This window comes from Lonchura striata, chromosome 5, assembly GCF_050655825.1.
Source record: "Lonchura striata isolate lonStrDom1 chromosome 5, ASM5065582v1, whole genome shotgun sequence".
Classification (NCBI taxonomy): Eukaryota; Metazoa; Chordata; class Aves; order Passeriformes; family Estrildidae; genus Lonchura; species Lonchura striata.
The window spans coordinates 12,332,676-12,345,144 of record NC_140707.1 but is presented as its reverse complement, the minus strand read 5'-3'; the positions used below and the strand labels follow the sequence as shown (position 1 = coordinate 12,345,144).

The following is a 12,469-nucleotide window of genomic DNA, read 5'->3' as shown; positions in this document are numbered from 1 at the left end:
ATCTAGCATTGTGATGTAAAGACTGAGGAGGAGAGAGCTTGTTTCCCTGCCTGCTGGCAGTACTCCTTTTTCTTCACCCTGTATCTGGCTATCTCTGCTTCCATGTGTGGTGAGGAGTGCAGATACCATGGGCTGGGGCAGGAGCACAGGCTGGCTGTTGGCTTTATGCTTCTGAAGGTGCCAGTGTGTTGCTTGGGTTGTAGCCTCAGCCTGGAGTAGTGTAAGATATTTGTCTCCTACAAGTGATCACTGTTTCGTGGCAGCAGGCAGGAATCTGCTCTGTTCCCACAGAACAGATGTGGGAGGTGTGTTGGCAGTGCCATCAGTGTTGCTGTAATTCTGCATCGAAGGGAGGTGGAGTGGCTTTGTTTCATGAAAAAATGAATGGAAAATGTGAAGTCATGAGGATGTTAAAAAGAACAGCAAGGAAAAGAAATACATATGTGCTCTGACTCGCCGTTTGAAAACACCCAGGGGTTCTTCATTGCCAAAGAGTTTTGTGCAGATGGTATTTTAGGAGAGTAAAAGTCCTTACCCTTACCTGGTGAAAGAGATCCACCCTTTTCTTCAGCAAGACAGAGTCAAGCTGTGAGATCTTTGGGAGAAAGGCTGTTCATCAGATATCCTGGCCCAAAGTGTTATAAAACCACCCAGTTATCATAGATTTGTCATTCAAAGCAGATGCAGGTTTAGAGGCCAGTTGACAAGTGGAGGGAAGTTTGCAGAGGATTTGGTGGTGTGTCTGATGTCCACTGGAAGCAGGGATTAAGTTGTTACTTGCCAGTGTGTGCATCCTGAAGGCTGATGGTGTTAATGGAATATCCACTTAGACACAGTTCAGCTCTGAGGCCCAGTTTCAACAAAGAAACTGTCTTATCAAAGGCAGAGCTAAGAGACAGAAATAGTGCCCAATAAAGTCAATGTGATTATTTGAAAGGAAAAACTTTAGGACAAAAGTGTTATAAAATCCAGTGCATCTTTAGCTGCAATAAGCCACAACTGTCAACCAAAACCAGATAAAAATGTCATACCTGCTGTACTCAGTCATTACTGGGGTAAGTATAGTTTTGCACACAGCAAAACCATCTCCATTTGAAGTCATGTAGGCTTACACAGGAGGACTACTGGAGGAGAACTTAGTTGGCAAAAGTATTGGAAGAAAGTTGGTGAAGCACACTGAAGTCTCCTATTTCACACAGATTCAGGCACAAAGGATGAAAATCAGATGCTATATGAATGGTTTGAGCTGGTCGTGGAGAAGAATAAATTAATGCGTTATGAGTCTAAGCTCCTGATTATGTAAGTAAGAACAAGTATAAGTATTAAAGATGGGGAGGGGAGAGGGAAAAAATGTACTCACAACTCACAATACACCTCAGTACCTTCCTGTGTGCTGTGTTTGAGACAGCTGAGGAATAAATCCAGAGTAGCTACAGCCTGTTTTGAACATAGCTTTGCAGCTGAGGCCTCCTCATCCTTCCCTCTTGCAGTGGTTCAAACATTTCAATTCTGTATTTTACTCAACCAATGTGGCATAGAGATGCTCTCCTTCACATAATGTGGGTCTAATGAGCACCTCCTCTCAGGAAGAAAAACAGTCTGACAAATTAATCACTCTTTATTTGACATAGGAAAAAAAAAGACCTAGAAATTCACTACAGCCATGAAGCAGATACACCAACAGAAGGAGCAAATAAAAGCCACTCAGATGTCACTGTTGTGGCTGATGGAAGCAATGTTAGCTGTAACTCCCTTTCCTTGCCTCCCTGCAATCACACTCGAGATGCTGTTCTCTCCACTACTATTTTAGTAGCTATTTTCAGCTATTTTCTCCACCACTTGTGGGCAATGTGGGAAGGTGACAGCACTCCTCACTCACCCCTGGGTTTCCCACCTGTGCAGGCTGCCCACTGCCATTTATCATTTCCATATCACTCAGCCCAGCCCTGGGCTCCAGCTGCACCCCAGTTTCTCCCCAGCTGTGCTGGTGCTGCTGGGGCCAAACCTTTCTTGCCCCTCTCTTTGTCATTGCTTTCTTCTCACGCTGTCTGTGAGTTAAAAAGGCAACAGTGGGCTGCTTTTAGTACTGCAGGACACAAACTGTTGCTGTCTGGATGTGTTCATGTGTTCATTCCTTTGCCCCAGGACCTGCTCCTGTGCAGAGGGTCTGGTGAGGCCCTTCATGTGTGGGTTCAGCCTTATGCAGAATTACAATGTGGGTGCCACCAGCGAAGCACAGATGGTACAAAGCTTTAAGCAATGCTGTGTATGGGGGAGTTTAACCCCATACATAATGTAAAAGGTGGCAGTGGTACTCCTGGAGCTGCTCACACAGGTAAACCTTTTAGCTTTGGCAGACCATGAGGAGAAAATGCTGGATAAACAAAACACAGAATCTTGTAATTGAAATAATGTTGAAATATCTCTTCACTGAAAAAAGCTGCTTATTTAACATCCTTTTTGCTGCACCCAGAGCCCGAGAGCTAGAATTGGAGGACCACCAAAGCAGGCTGGAACAAAAGCTGAGAGAGAAAATGGCCATTGATGGTAAGTCAAAGGGGACAGTGTGCCCCAGCTTACAGGGACAGGCTGTGCCAACCCTGTTTCCCCCAAAAAGAACCAGGGTGGCTGAGGCTCCTGTGCTCCCTCTGAGCACAGCTCAGCCAGCAAAACGTGAGATCTTCTCAACTGACTCCTGGTGAAGACAGCTGAACCAACCTGCCCAGTTCTACACTGAGCTAGCTGGGTTGGAAGCACTGCAGGTGTAATTACACTAATTGGCTCTCCAGGCAGCAATGTCCAGCTGATGCTGGACAGCAAAGGAAAGTAACTTCTTCAGTCACCTAAGCAGAAGTTGTCTGCTCTTATGCAGCATTGCTGGTTACCACAGTATTTGGGGACTGCTTTGAGGTACTTGGGATTACAGCTTGGGCTTGTCTTTTCATTTGGGATTTGAAAAGGAGCGTGGGGACGAGCAATGCAGGGAGAAGAGTGGTTCCATAGCACTGAGTACCCCAAAATATCCTGTTGTGTTCCAGGCATGTGGATTGCAAGTGACGGCAGTTTTCAGTACATTTGCTGAAACATGCTTTTCATTTTCTTACAGGTACTACGTTTCATGTTGAGATTTTTACTTTATAAACTCAATTTAAACTACAGCTTAATTGCTTCTATAATTTAGTAGCACTTTTCCTATCTCTTCAAGTCTAAATTTTGTACAAGAACTACTCTAGACCCTAGGAACCCTAATGGTCAACTTCAAATGGCCCAAATCTAGGAGAAAATTTCCCTGAACTGTAATTTTAACAATACTAACTGCTATTGACTACATTTGTCATTGATGATAATGTTAATTCAAGCTGTGCACTAACAGTTAAAATGCGAACAGTGATCTGGTTCTTAAGCTATTTTTTGTGACCTTTTAGACAGCCTTAAAGATGAGAAGGATCTGAACGAGGAGGCTGAAATTTTTACTGAGATGATGAAAGTGGTTGAAGAAAGGGACAGACTCGTGTGTGCCTTAGAAGAGCAGAGAGTGAAAGAAAGAGCAGAAGACCAGCACCTCGAAAGCCCTATATTATCTACAGGTTATCAGCTAAGCAGGATTTAAACAGCCACATGCAAATAAACATCCTTTCAGCAGTATTCCCTATCACGGAGACACACTCTTCTGGAAAATGAAGGAATTCAAATTTAAAATCAACTTATTTGGGAAGCACATCATTTTGTTATCAAAAGCAGGTCTTTTGCTTGTACCAGAGACAGGCATTTCACTGTCAGCTCAAAGGATCACTGGGATACAGATTTGGACTGAATGTGCCTGTCTGACAGGGTCTGTGAAAGGGAAATCAGAGCTCCATTATTCTCTCGGAATTTTATTTTAATGCTGAGAGTAGGGTTTCTGAGGAACATGATGACATCATTTAGCATTTCTGAGACAGCCTTACTTTCCATCTGTTTGTCTGAATCTCTGTGTGGCTTTGTTAATATTTTGGCACAGCCAAGCCATGGTCAACTATAGAAAAGTCAGAAAACAAGCATCTCATAAAAATAGGGTTAGTCTTTATTTCTGGTGGAGGAAGAGTCGTTTGACTAATAACTACATATAAGCACTTACTAAAACTACTGTAAATGCAATGTCAGAAATTAATCTTTCAGGTATTTATAAGTTTTATTGCACTGTGTATTTTTGAACAAGAAGTCAAAGCAATATTAAATCTCTGCATTTTGCAAAATGGTAAGGGATTATCAAAGGTGTGACTATCCTTACAGCTGTTACATGCACAAAAAACTTTCTGTATATCAGAGATTAAGGTCTTTAAGATAAAAGATAATTTAAAAATAGTAATTCAGATTCAATGGGACAATAGGGCAGACTTTACTAGGGCATACTTTACAATTTTTTCATGAAAGACATCACAAATTATATTGTTGGGTGTGATACACGGTATAGCAGTTAAAGACCTCCCTGACAATCATCCCTTAAAAGTACTGCAAAAAATGTTGAGTTTTTAATATCAATATTTGATAGAAAATATTGTGAGTGTATTTAAATTAAATTTATATTGCTGCTTGAGAATTTATGCATATTTTTTGCTTAAAGGGACCATCTATACTTTTTGTACATGCATGTGTAGATATTGGCAAAAAAAGCATGCAGAAATTCTCCTAAATTAAGTAACATCTTAAATCTGGGATTATCTGCAATTTAAATTTGGTAATATTCCCAACTTGTATGTGTGATGCACTAGATTTTCAAACTGGAAAAAACAAGGGGAAACTGAAGGACTGTTTTTTGAATATCATTTTACCTCATGCTCTGAGAAGATTTGATGTTCTCATTATTTTTTGAATGGTGCTAATTTATAGCATCTGCCTGTGGTACAGCCAAAGATAGAAGCATTCCTGTTAAAAAAAAGCTTTAAATTGAAAAACCTCTTCTTGAGTACTGGTAAAGTAACAGACACACTGGATCTTCTCACAATAATTTTTGAGTTATCTTCAGGGTTGCTTTGTTTTTGGGTTTTTTGGGGGTTTTTTTTTTCCCTTCTGTATTGCAAGAAATTTTAAATACCCTTTCTAAAGGTAAAAGCAAGTTTTTGCTATTGGCCACAGATAAATATTATACCTCTGTTGGTACAAGCTTTATACTATTGCTCTGCAATATTTATTTATATCTATTTATTAGACTGTTTAGAGAAGGTAGGAACTTCTGGTTACATTTTACAGTTTGGATATTGTCTCTGATTTTGATTGAAAAATGTGTATTTCTAACAGCCATGTATAGCCATGCTGTTCGTTGTAGAGTAGACAGCTTTATAGATTTGGTACATAATTAGCAATAAAATATGAATTAAGATTTTAAACAATGTTCTCAGTGACCATAACTTGAAGGGATACTCTTAAAACACAGCATTTAGGGCTTTAAAATATAATTTGTCTTCCATCACAGTGAAAAGACATGGAAGAAATCCTTAAACATGTTCCAAAATAACCACTAGACATTTTTCCCCCCTCTCATTCATAGGCTAAGCATACCTGATCTTCAGATGATGTTTTTACTAAGATGGATTGCAGTGACTGACTAAACTAACTCTATTGCTTAAGGCTGACACAAAGTAGAAGAGACAGAGCAGCAATAAATATTTTAATTTTCTCTGTTGAAATCTGCTGGTATTTCCAGTTTTGCAGAGAAAATTTCTGGGTTTTATCACTGTCCCCAGTCCTGCCTCATGCAGTCCTGTAGAAAAAGACAGTCTAGGCAATGTCATCGTTTTCTGTGAAAGTCATGATTTCACAGTATTTTTAAAAGTTTCAAAGCAAAATTCTTAGAGCTTTACACAGGAGGAGAATTCTGCAAGAATCTCCAATTATATCAAAGATTGGTTTTTTTTCACCTCACTATTACAACTAAGAAATCCATTCATATTAGTGTTGCTGCAAAAAAGCCCTGAGATTTCATTTTTACAGCAGATACCTGTTCAGCTATAAAACCAAACTTCAAAGGGTGCCTTCCCTTGAGCTTCAAAGATTTGCATTCCTGAGAGTATCAGAGTCTACAGAAGCTGAAGGCCATCAGAACTTTATGGATATCAAAGCCATATATATATATGTATACATAAAATATTCTTTGCTAGAGGAAGACTTTTCTTCATGCCCTGTGGTTGTTACACATGTTCCAGCCAAAGCTGTCTGCTCTTGGGTGGAAAAACCTGTCAGGCTACTGCTGTCCTGCCTGATATTCAGTACCTCACATGATTAGATCCAAAAATAAACCGTGCAAGTGATTTAGAAAAATCATTAAAAAAAAAAAAAAAAAAGTCATTTAAAGCAGGTCTTTGTGTAGAGTAGAGAAGGGGGTTAAAAAAAGGAGAAGCTATGTGCACTTTTCCCAGGTCAATTTCATATGGTTGGCTTCTACTAGAAATGTATTTAAACACTGGTTTGGTTATCAGTTTTCTTGCTGCTCAGTCTTTTCTGTAACTTGGCTTACTAATTTATAATAGATTTATTCATTTGTAAGTTCATGGCACTGTTATTTTGGGGTATAATGTGATGTGCTGGAATGTACTGAGTGTGTCTAAATGGGCTGGTTGTGAGAAATTATCTATTTGAAAGAATAAAATTCTGTCTCGCTCATGAAGTCCCCACATCATTTCCATAGAAATTTCTTTCCACTGACACCTACAGCGCAATAATGTGTAATGAGGACAGATCCTTAGCTGAGAAATTAAATTCTGAACTCAGGCACTGGTAAGTAAATCACAGCATCTTGCAGTGCACAGATTCCTTTTGTAGTTCAGCAATAATGGCACTGGGAGGTTAGGGGGCATCTCTAATAGAAGAGATTACAAACCCCAGGAGACCAACAGGTTCCCCACATGCTCACACAGGGATTCACCAGCTGGTTCTCTTGGGCTTGACACACAAATTATAATAGCTCCTTGAAGATGCAGAGGAAAATTGTCGATAAAATGGTGATCAAAACCTTAATTGCCAATTAATTGTCGATTTTCAAATACCACTAACTTTACCTCTATCAGGTCATGTTATTTTATTGCTTTCTGGCAGTGGGGAGTCTTACTGAGCAAGACAATGTGCTGCCCAGAGGAGAGAAGAGGATAAGCAAGACTGGGGCCAGCACAACTGTCCCCAATGCTCAGTCACTCTGGACTGACTGATATGTCTCTCCTCCTCACAGGACAGACGGACAACTGCTTCTCTTTGGAGGTCAATGTCATTTCTGGCATCTTTGAGCTGTGATTTTCCTTTCACTGTCATGTCCTTTCCTTTCCATCTTGTGGACTTTTCTGTCCCAGGAGCAGAATAGAAGTGCCACCACAGGAATTTACTGAGGCTCTTCTAATCCCAGTGCCTGCACACATCTTCCTGTGCCCTCTTCGAAAGACCACAGGACTAAAGAAACTCATTTGGTGCTTAGGGATGTGGTTCAGTGTGGATTTGGCAGTAATGGGTTAATGGCTGGACTTGATCTTAAAGGTCTGTTCAAACTTAAACAATTCTATGATTTTATAAAAAGCTTGGGGAAACAATTTTGTGAATCACCATTTCAATCAAGACCAATCGATTTGCCTCCAAGGTAAAGGGACACCTCACTGATTTTCAGTGTGTTTGACCATAGGAAACAAGTTTAGAGATCTTGTGCTTTGAAACTTCTGCTTTGTAGCCCAATGCACGTCTGATCTCAACTAAGATTTTCACATTAGTTTAGAAGTCATTTCCAGAAAGATAGACTGTTTTCTTCCTTGCTTGAGCAAGGAACAGGATGTGGCACAGCAGATTGGAGACTTTGCTGCTGTTAAGATCTAGAGCTGTCCCTGCTGGGCTTTGCATGGACTGCAATTTTTGGCATTGTTTAGCACAATGGGTTTGCTGTGGTTGCAAATCCTGTTCTTTCAGTCATCTCAGGAGCTTGATTCCTGCCAAATACTTAATGATGGGCAAGGTATTTGCTGGACTTCACCCAGATCTCTTTGCCCGATATTTATGAGAAAAATTGTGGTTTCTTCTGTTGTTTCTAATGAACTGTGAAGAGACCTGATGGCTCTGCATGCTGGTATTGTGCTTGCTGGAATATTCACATAACACACCTGTACATAACTACAGGCCCAAACGAAGAGTACAACTGAAGCTTATTAAGAAAAAAAAAATCATAATACTGATTTTTTTCCTAAAACTGTCTCAAGAAGGACAGTTGTAAATGCAAGTATGCTTGGCCCAGTTTTTGTAAGTAATTAATTGATGTAACCTCATGGTACCAAAACATGTGAATACCAGGATGACATTGCCATTTTACCAAAAAGTTTTAAACCCACTTTCTTTCCTCTGAAGCTTTCAAATCATTTATTTCTGTAGCTGTATACAACATGTTATCTTTAATCTTTCATGTACATTTTTCTTTATCACATCTTAGTCTATCTGTTTTGCTCCCTGATGTACAACAAAACTTCATTGTATGTTTTAAGAATCTATTTGGAAATACTCTATTACTTTTAGAAAACCATCTTATTTTGTTATATTATTTAAACAGAATATTCTTTTACCAAAGAAGTTAGAGTAGAAATCATAGCTGTGCTTTAAATTCCAGCATATGAATATATCCAAACCTTAACTTTGTGAGCTGGAAAGAAATTTATCCTCAAGTGTGAGTTTTAGGTGATGCTGGCAATGAAAATTTGGAGCCCTTTTATCCTTAATACGATGCTTTCTGCTGTTCTAATGTTCTAAAACAGCTTCTCTGCTCAGCAGGCTCCTTTACTGTGCTATTAACTATTAGTCAGGGAGGGGTGGGCACATTCAGCAATTCACCACACAGGGCTGGCAGGCCAGCACAAGTGCTTAGGAAAATAAAATGTGTAGACTTTGCTCTAGTTCTCCTCTTCCTGAAAGTCAGCAAAGGGTGTTCCTGTAGGCAATCACAGCAGTAGCAGCAAGTTGATAAATCACTTTTAAGAATTCCACTTCTGTTCTTTAAATGACTGAATGGTCAAAAGGCTGGAGCAGAGAAAAATGTTAGGGGAATACTCTAAGGCAAGTGGATGATTTATTGCACAGTTTTAACCATACTGGCTGCTCTTTCTTGCTAGCCAAGCCCGTGGTTTGGATATTATACACCTTGCTTTTCTGTTTCATTGGAAAGTAAAACTCTGCTCCTGAGCATTCTGAGTCTCATATTAAAAGAAATAAAAAACAGCTGTGCATGGACAGATATGCAGGTGAGTAAGAATTATTTGAAGGGTGGAGGGGAGGGGACATAGCCACCTTTTATTGCCTGGCAAAAGTACATATGTGAGCAGGATACAATTAATTTGATGTAATGTTTGGCTTATCTGGCTAAACAAGGCGCTGACAGGGAGTGTGGTGAGAGCTCTCATGGTCTGCTTCACATTTCTCTATGCCAGGTGCAGCAGGGCCAGCCTGAGCAGCAGCCTGCTCACTGCTGTGTTCTGTGCTGGGCTCGTGGAGCATGATCCTGGAAGTATTCTATTGTCAAATATAGAGCAGAGCAAACTCCATCCCCACAGCTGCCATAACTCAGACCTCGAGAATACCTATAAAGCCTTTTGTGATGAATGCAATATTAATTTAAGGCCATAACTTAGATCTTGTGTATATCTATAAAACTTTTTGTGATGAATGCAACATTAATTTAAGGCTATACGTTAATATATATTCCCACATAACAAGAAAAAAAAAAAAAGGTAGCCTATGTAATTCTAAATGTAAGATACAGGGGGAAAATGTTGTAATTATCCTCAAAGTGAAATATCACAACTGGAAAAATACTGCAGTAATGTTACACACAATGAACTGCACATAAATCCTGCAAGAAATCCCAAAATCAAAACTGTAAACTTAGGGTCTGGCTGTTGCTTTAGCATCTTACTTAAAGCACACAGTATTTAAGTTTCCTGATGTGATAAAGTTAATCTTAAACACATTGTTTCATTTCATTTTTTTCCCCTTGTGATGTCAAGCTCCCATAGTTCATGAGGCTATTAAATAAGTAATACTGTATTTATCATTAATTTACATATACTCAGTGTTGAGAAATAGGAAAGATTCTGTGCCTTCTCAAGAGTTTTGTGAGGGACTTGGCAAGTGCATATTGAATTCTGACTACCCTGTACTGCACAGGCTCTTTATGAAGTATCTGGCTTGTTCCTTCTCTATTTACCACAAACACAGGGGTACTTGTGCTTACCAAAATGTTCCCTCTTCTGCTGTGGCCACAAAATCCTGTATTGACATCCATGTATAGTCATTTGGCTCCAAATGGAGATTCAGCTGGGTCACTGCTCTGTTTGTAAATGTCACAGATTTACAGACATATTTTTACAAGTGCTTACTGTGTGTATTTCTCCTTTTGAAGCTTTTATTATGTTCTTAAAAATGATACATACACTGTATAAGCAGGACTTCTGTATAAGGAGAATAATGTGTGAAATTCAGGCTGAAATTCATAGACAAGAGGCCTGAGACAATAACTGGTGCTAGAACCAGAGAGAAAATGTAAGGAAAGGATTGTGCTAAGGCTTGGGCTCATTCCTGCTGATAACTGATGGCAGGATGGATGAATAGATTTTTTTTCCAGGGCACATACTAACTGCATGCAATAAATAGAGATTGATGTCTGCCCCTCATCAGCTAACCAATGTTACCAGCTCGTAAAAACACAACAATTATTAGCTGATTTAGAAATATCCTCGTGGTAATTTCATTTCACTTATTATGCCTAATGGATAGCTAGATATTTGCATGAAGTGTGTGTGGCTTTTTGCCTGAATTGTTAATCAAGTGATTAAGTGGTAAGTGAAAGTAGTGCATCCAGATGACATTAATGCTGTTCCACTCCTGGATGCCTCCTGAACCAGTCACAGCAAATTATCTGTTTTAAACCTCCCATAAGCTGCTCATCTGCAAATCAAAGCAGGGTTGGTATAGGCAATCTATCATGTTAAGTCACCTTTCCTTCCACAGGCTTTTTATACTGGTCTGACTACAACAGTTGTTTTGTTTTGTGGGAGTGGATATGATGATGCCCACAGCTTCTCACCCCAGACACAGCTGAAAACTGCAGGCAGAAGAGCTTTCCAAAATGTTATCCAGACTGAAATGTATGTAGTAAGCTTGAATTTGCAGGAAACTATTCAGTGACATTTTATTACTTCATAAGTTCTTTTGTGTGTCCAGATCTGGCGCCTCCAACACAAGAGAGATGAGCTTGATGGAGCATGTCTAGAGGAGGCTACCAAGGTGCTTAGAGGGCTGGAACACCTCTCCCATGAACACAGGTTGAGAAAGTTGGGGTTGTTCAGCCTGGAGAATGCTTCAAGGAGACCTAGCAGCCTTCCTGTACCTAGAGGGGGGGTTACAGGACAGCTGGAGAGGGATTTCTTGCAAGGGCAGGTATTGTAAATGCAGGAGAACCCAATGGGAAGAAATGACGATGTCTGACTCAGTTCTGAAGGCTGAATTATTTCTTTATTATAACTATGCTAAAATACATCAATATACTATATAAAAGGAGGATACTAAAACTACATACTACTTTATTTAACATAACTCGTGACCCTCTCTGAGAGCCCAGCCCCAGGTGGGTTGGATTGGCCATCAGGCTCAAACAATCCTCACCTGAATCCAACCAAGCAATCACTCCAGGTAAACAATTCTCCACACACATTCCACATAGGAAAAACAAGGAACAGAAATTGTTTTCTCTTTCATTTCTCTCTGTGCACCTCTATGAAAATCCTGAGAGGGAGATAAATGTGCTTGCCCCAGGCAGGTAGTGACAGAAAAAGGAGAAATAGTCTTAAGCTGAAGAAGTGTATGTTTAGACAAGATATTAAGAAAAATCTCTTTGTTGGGAGGGAGGGTGGTGAGGCTCTGGAACAAGCTCTCCAGAGAAGCTTTGGATATTCCATCCCTGGAAGCATTCAAGGCCGGGTTAAATGGAACTTTGAACAATCAAGTCTAATTGTAGGTGTCCCTGCCTATGGCACTGTGTTGTAAACTAGATTTTCTTTAAGACCCCTTCCAACCCGGACCGCGATTCCATTTTTCTGTGGGTGCTGAGCACAGAACGTAGCTGCGACTCCATCCTTCCGGCCCTTCCCCTTGGGGTAGCCGAGGATGAGCGGCACGGTGTCCGTATCCACCTTTCCCTTTCGGCACGCTACCCGGCACCCAGCCGGGCCACTCACCCACCCAGCCCAGGGGTGGAGGATGGAGCGGGGGGCGAGGCGCCGGGCCCCCGCACAGCGAGCGAGCCGCGGCGGGGAGCGCAGCGCGGCTCCCGCACCGCCCGCGGCCACCGGCAGCCGGGCGAGGCGAGCGGGCCCTCCCCGGCGGGAGGGAGGGCGGGCGGAGGGAGGGAAGGAGCGGGAGAGCCGGGAGAGCGGAGCAGGAGCTGCCTCAAATGCTTGAAATAATTCCGCTTCCGTTC

General features: G+C 40.8%; 1 protein-coding gene across 10 annotated transcripts in view; it reads left to right on the top strand.

Annotated features, from left to right (window-relative positions):
• MICAL2 (microtubule associated monooxygenase, calponin and LIM domain containing 2) overlaps nucleotides 1–6,639 on the top strand; it is a 119,563-nt gene extending 112,924 nt beyond the window's left edge. For 9 of the 10 annotated variants that reach the window (XM_085579743.1, XM_085579750.1, XM_085579747.1 and 6 more), the window contains 3 exons: nucleotides 1,200–1,299; nucleotides 2,474–2,547; nucleotides 3,426–6,639. In XM_085579743.1, coding sequence (XP_085435869.1) covers nucleotides 1,200–1,299; nucleotides 2,474–2,547; nucleotides 3,426–3,610 — 359 coding nt within the window. In that variant the 3' untranslated portion in view covers nucleotides 3,611–6,639. Of the gene's footprint in view, nucleotides 1–1,199; nucleotides 1,300–2,473; nucleotides 2,548–3,038; nucleotides 3,107–3,425 lie in introns of all 10 variants that reach the window. The other variant, XM_085579745.1, reaches the window with a different exon arrangement.
• The last annotated feature ends 5,830 nt before the right edge of the window (nucleotides 6,640–12,469 follow it).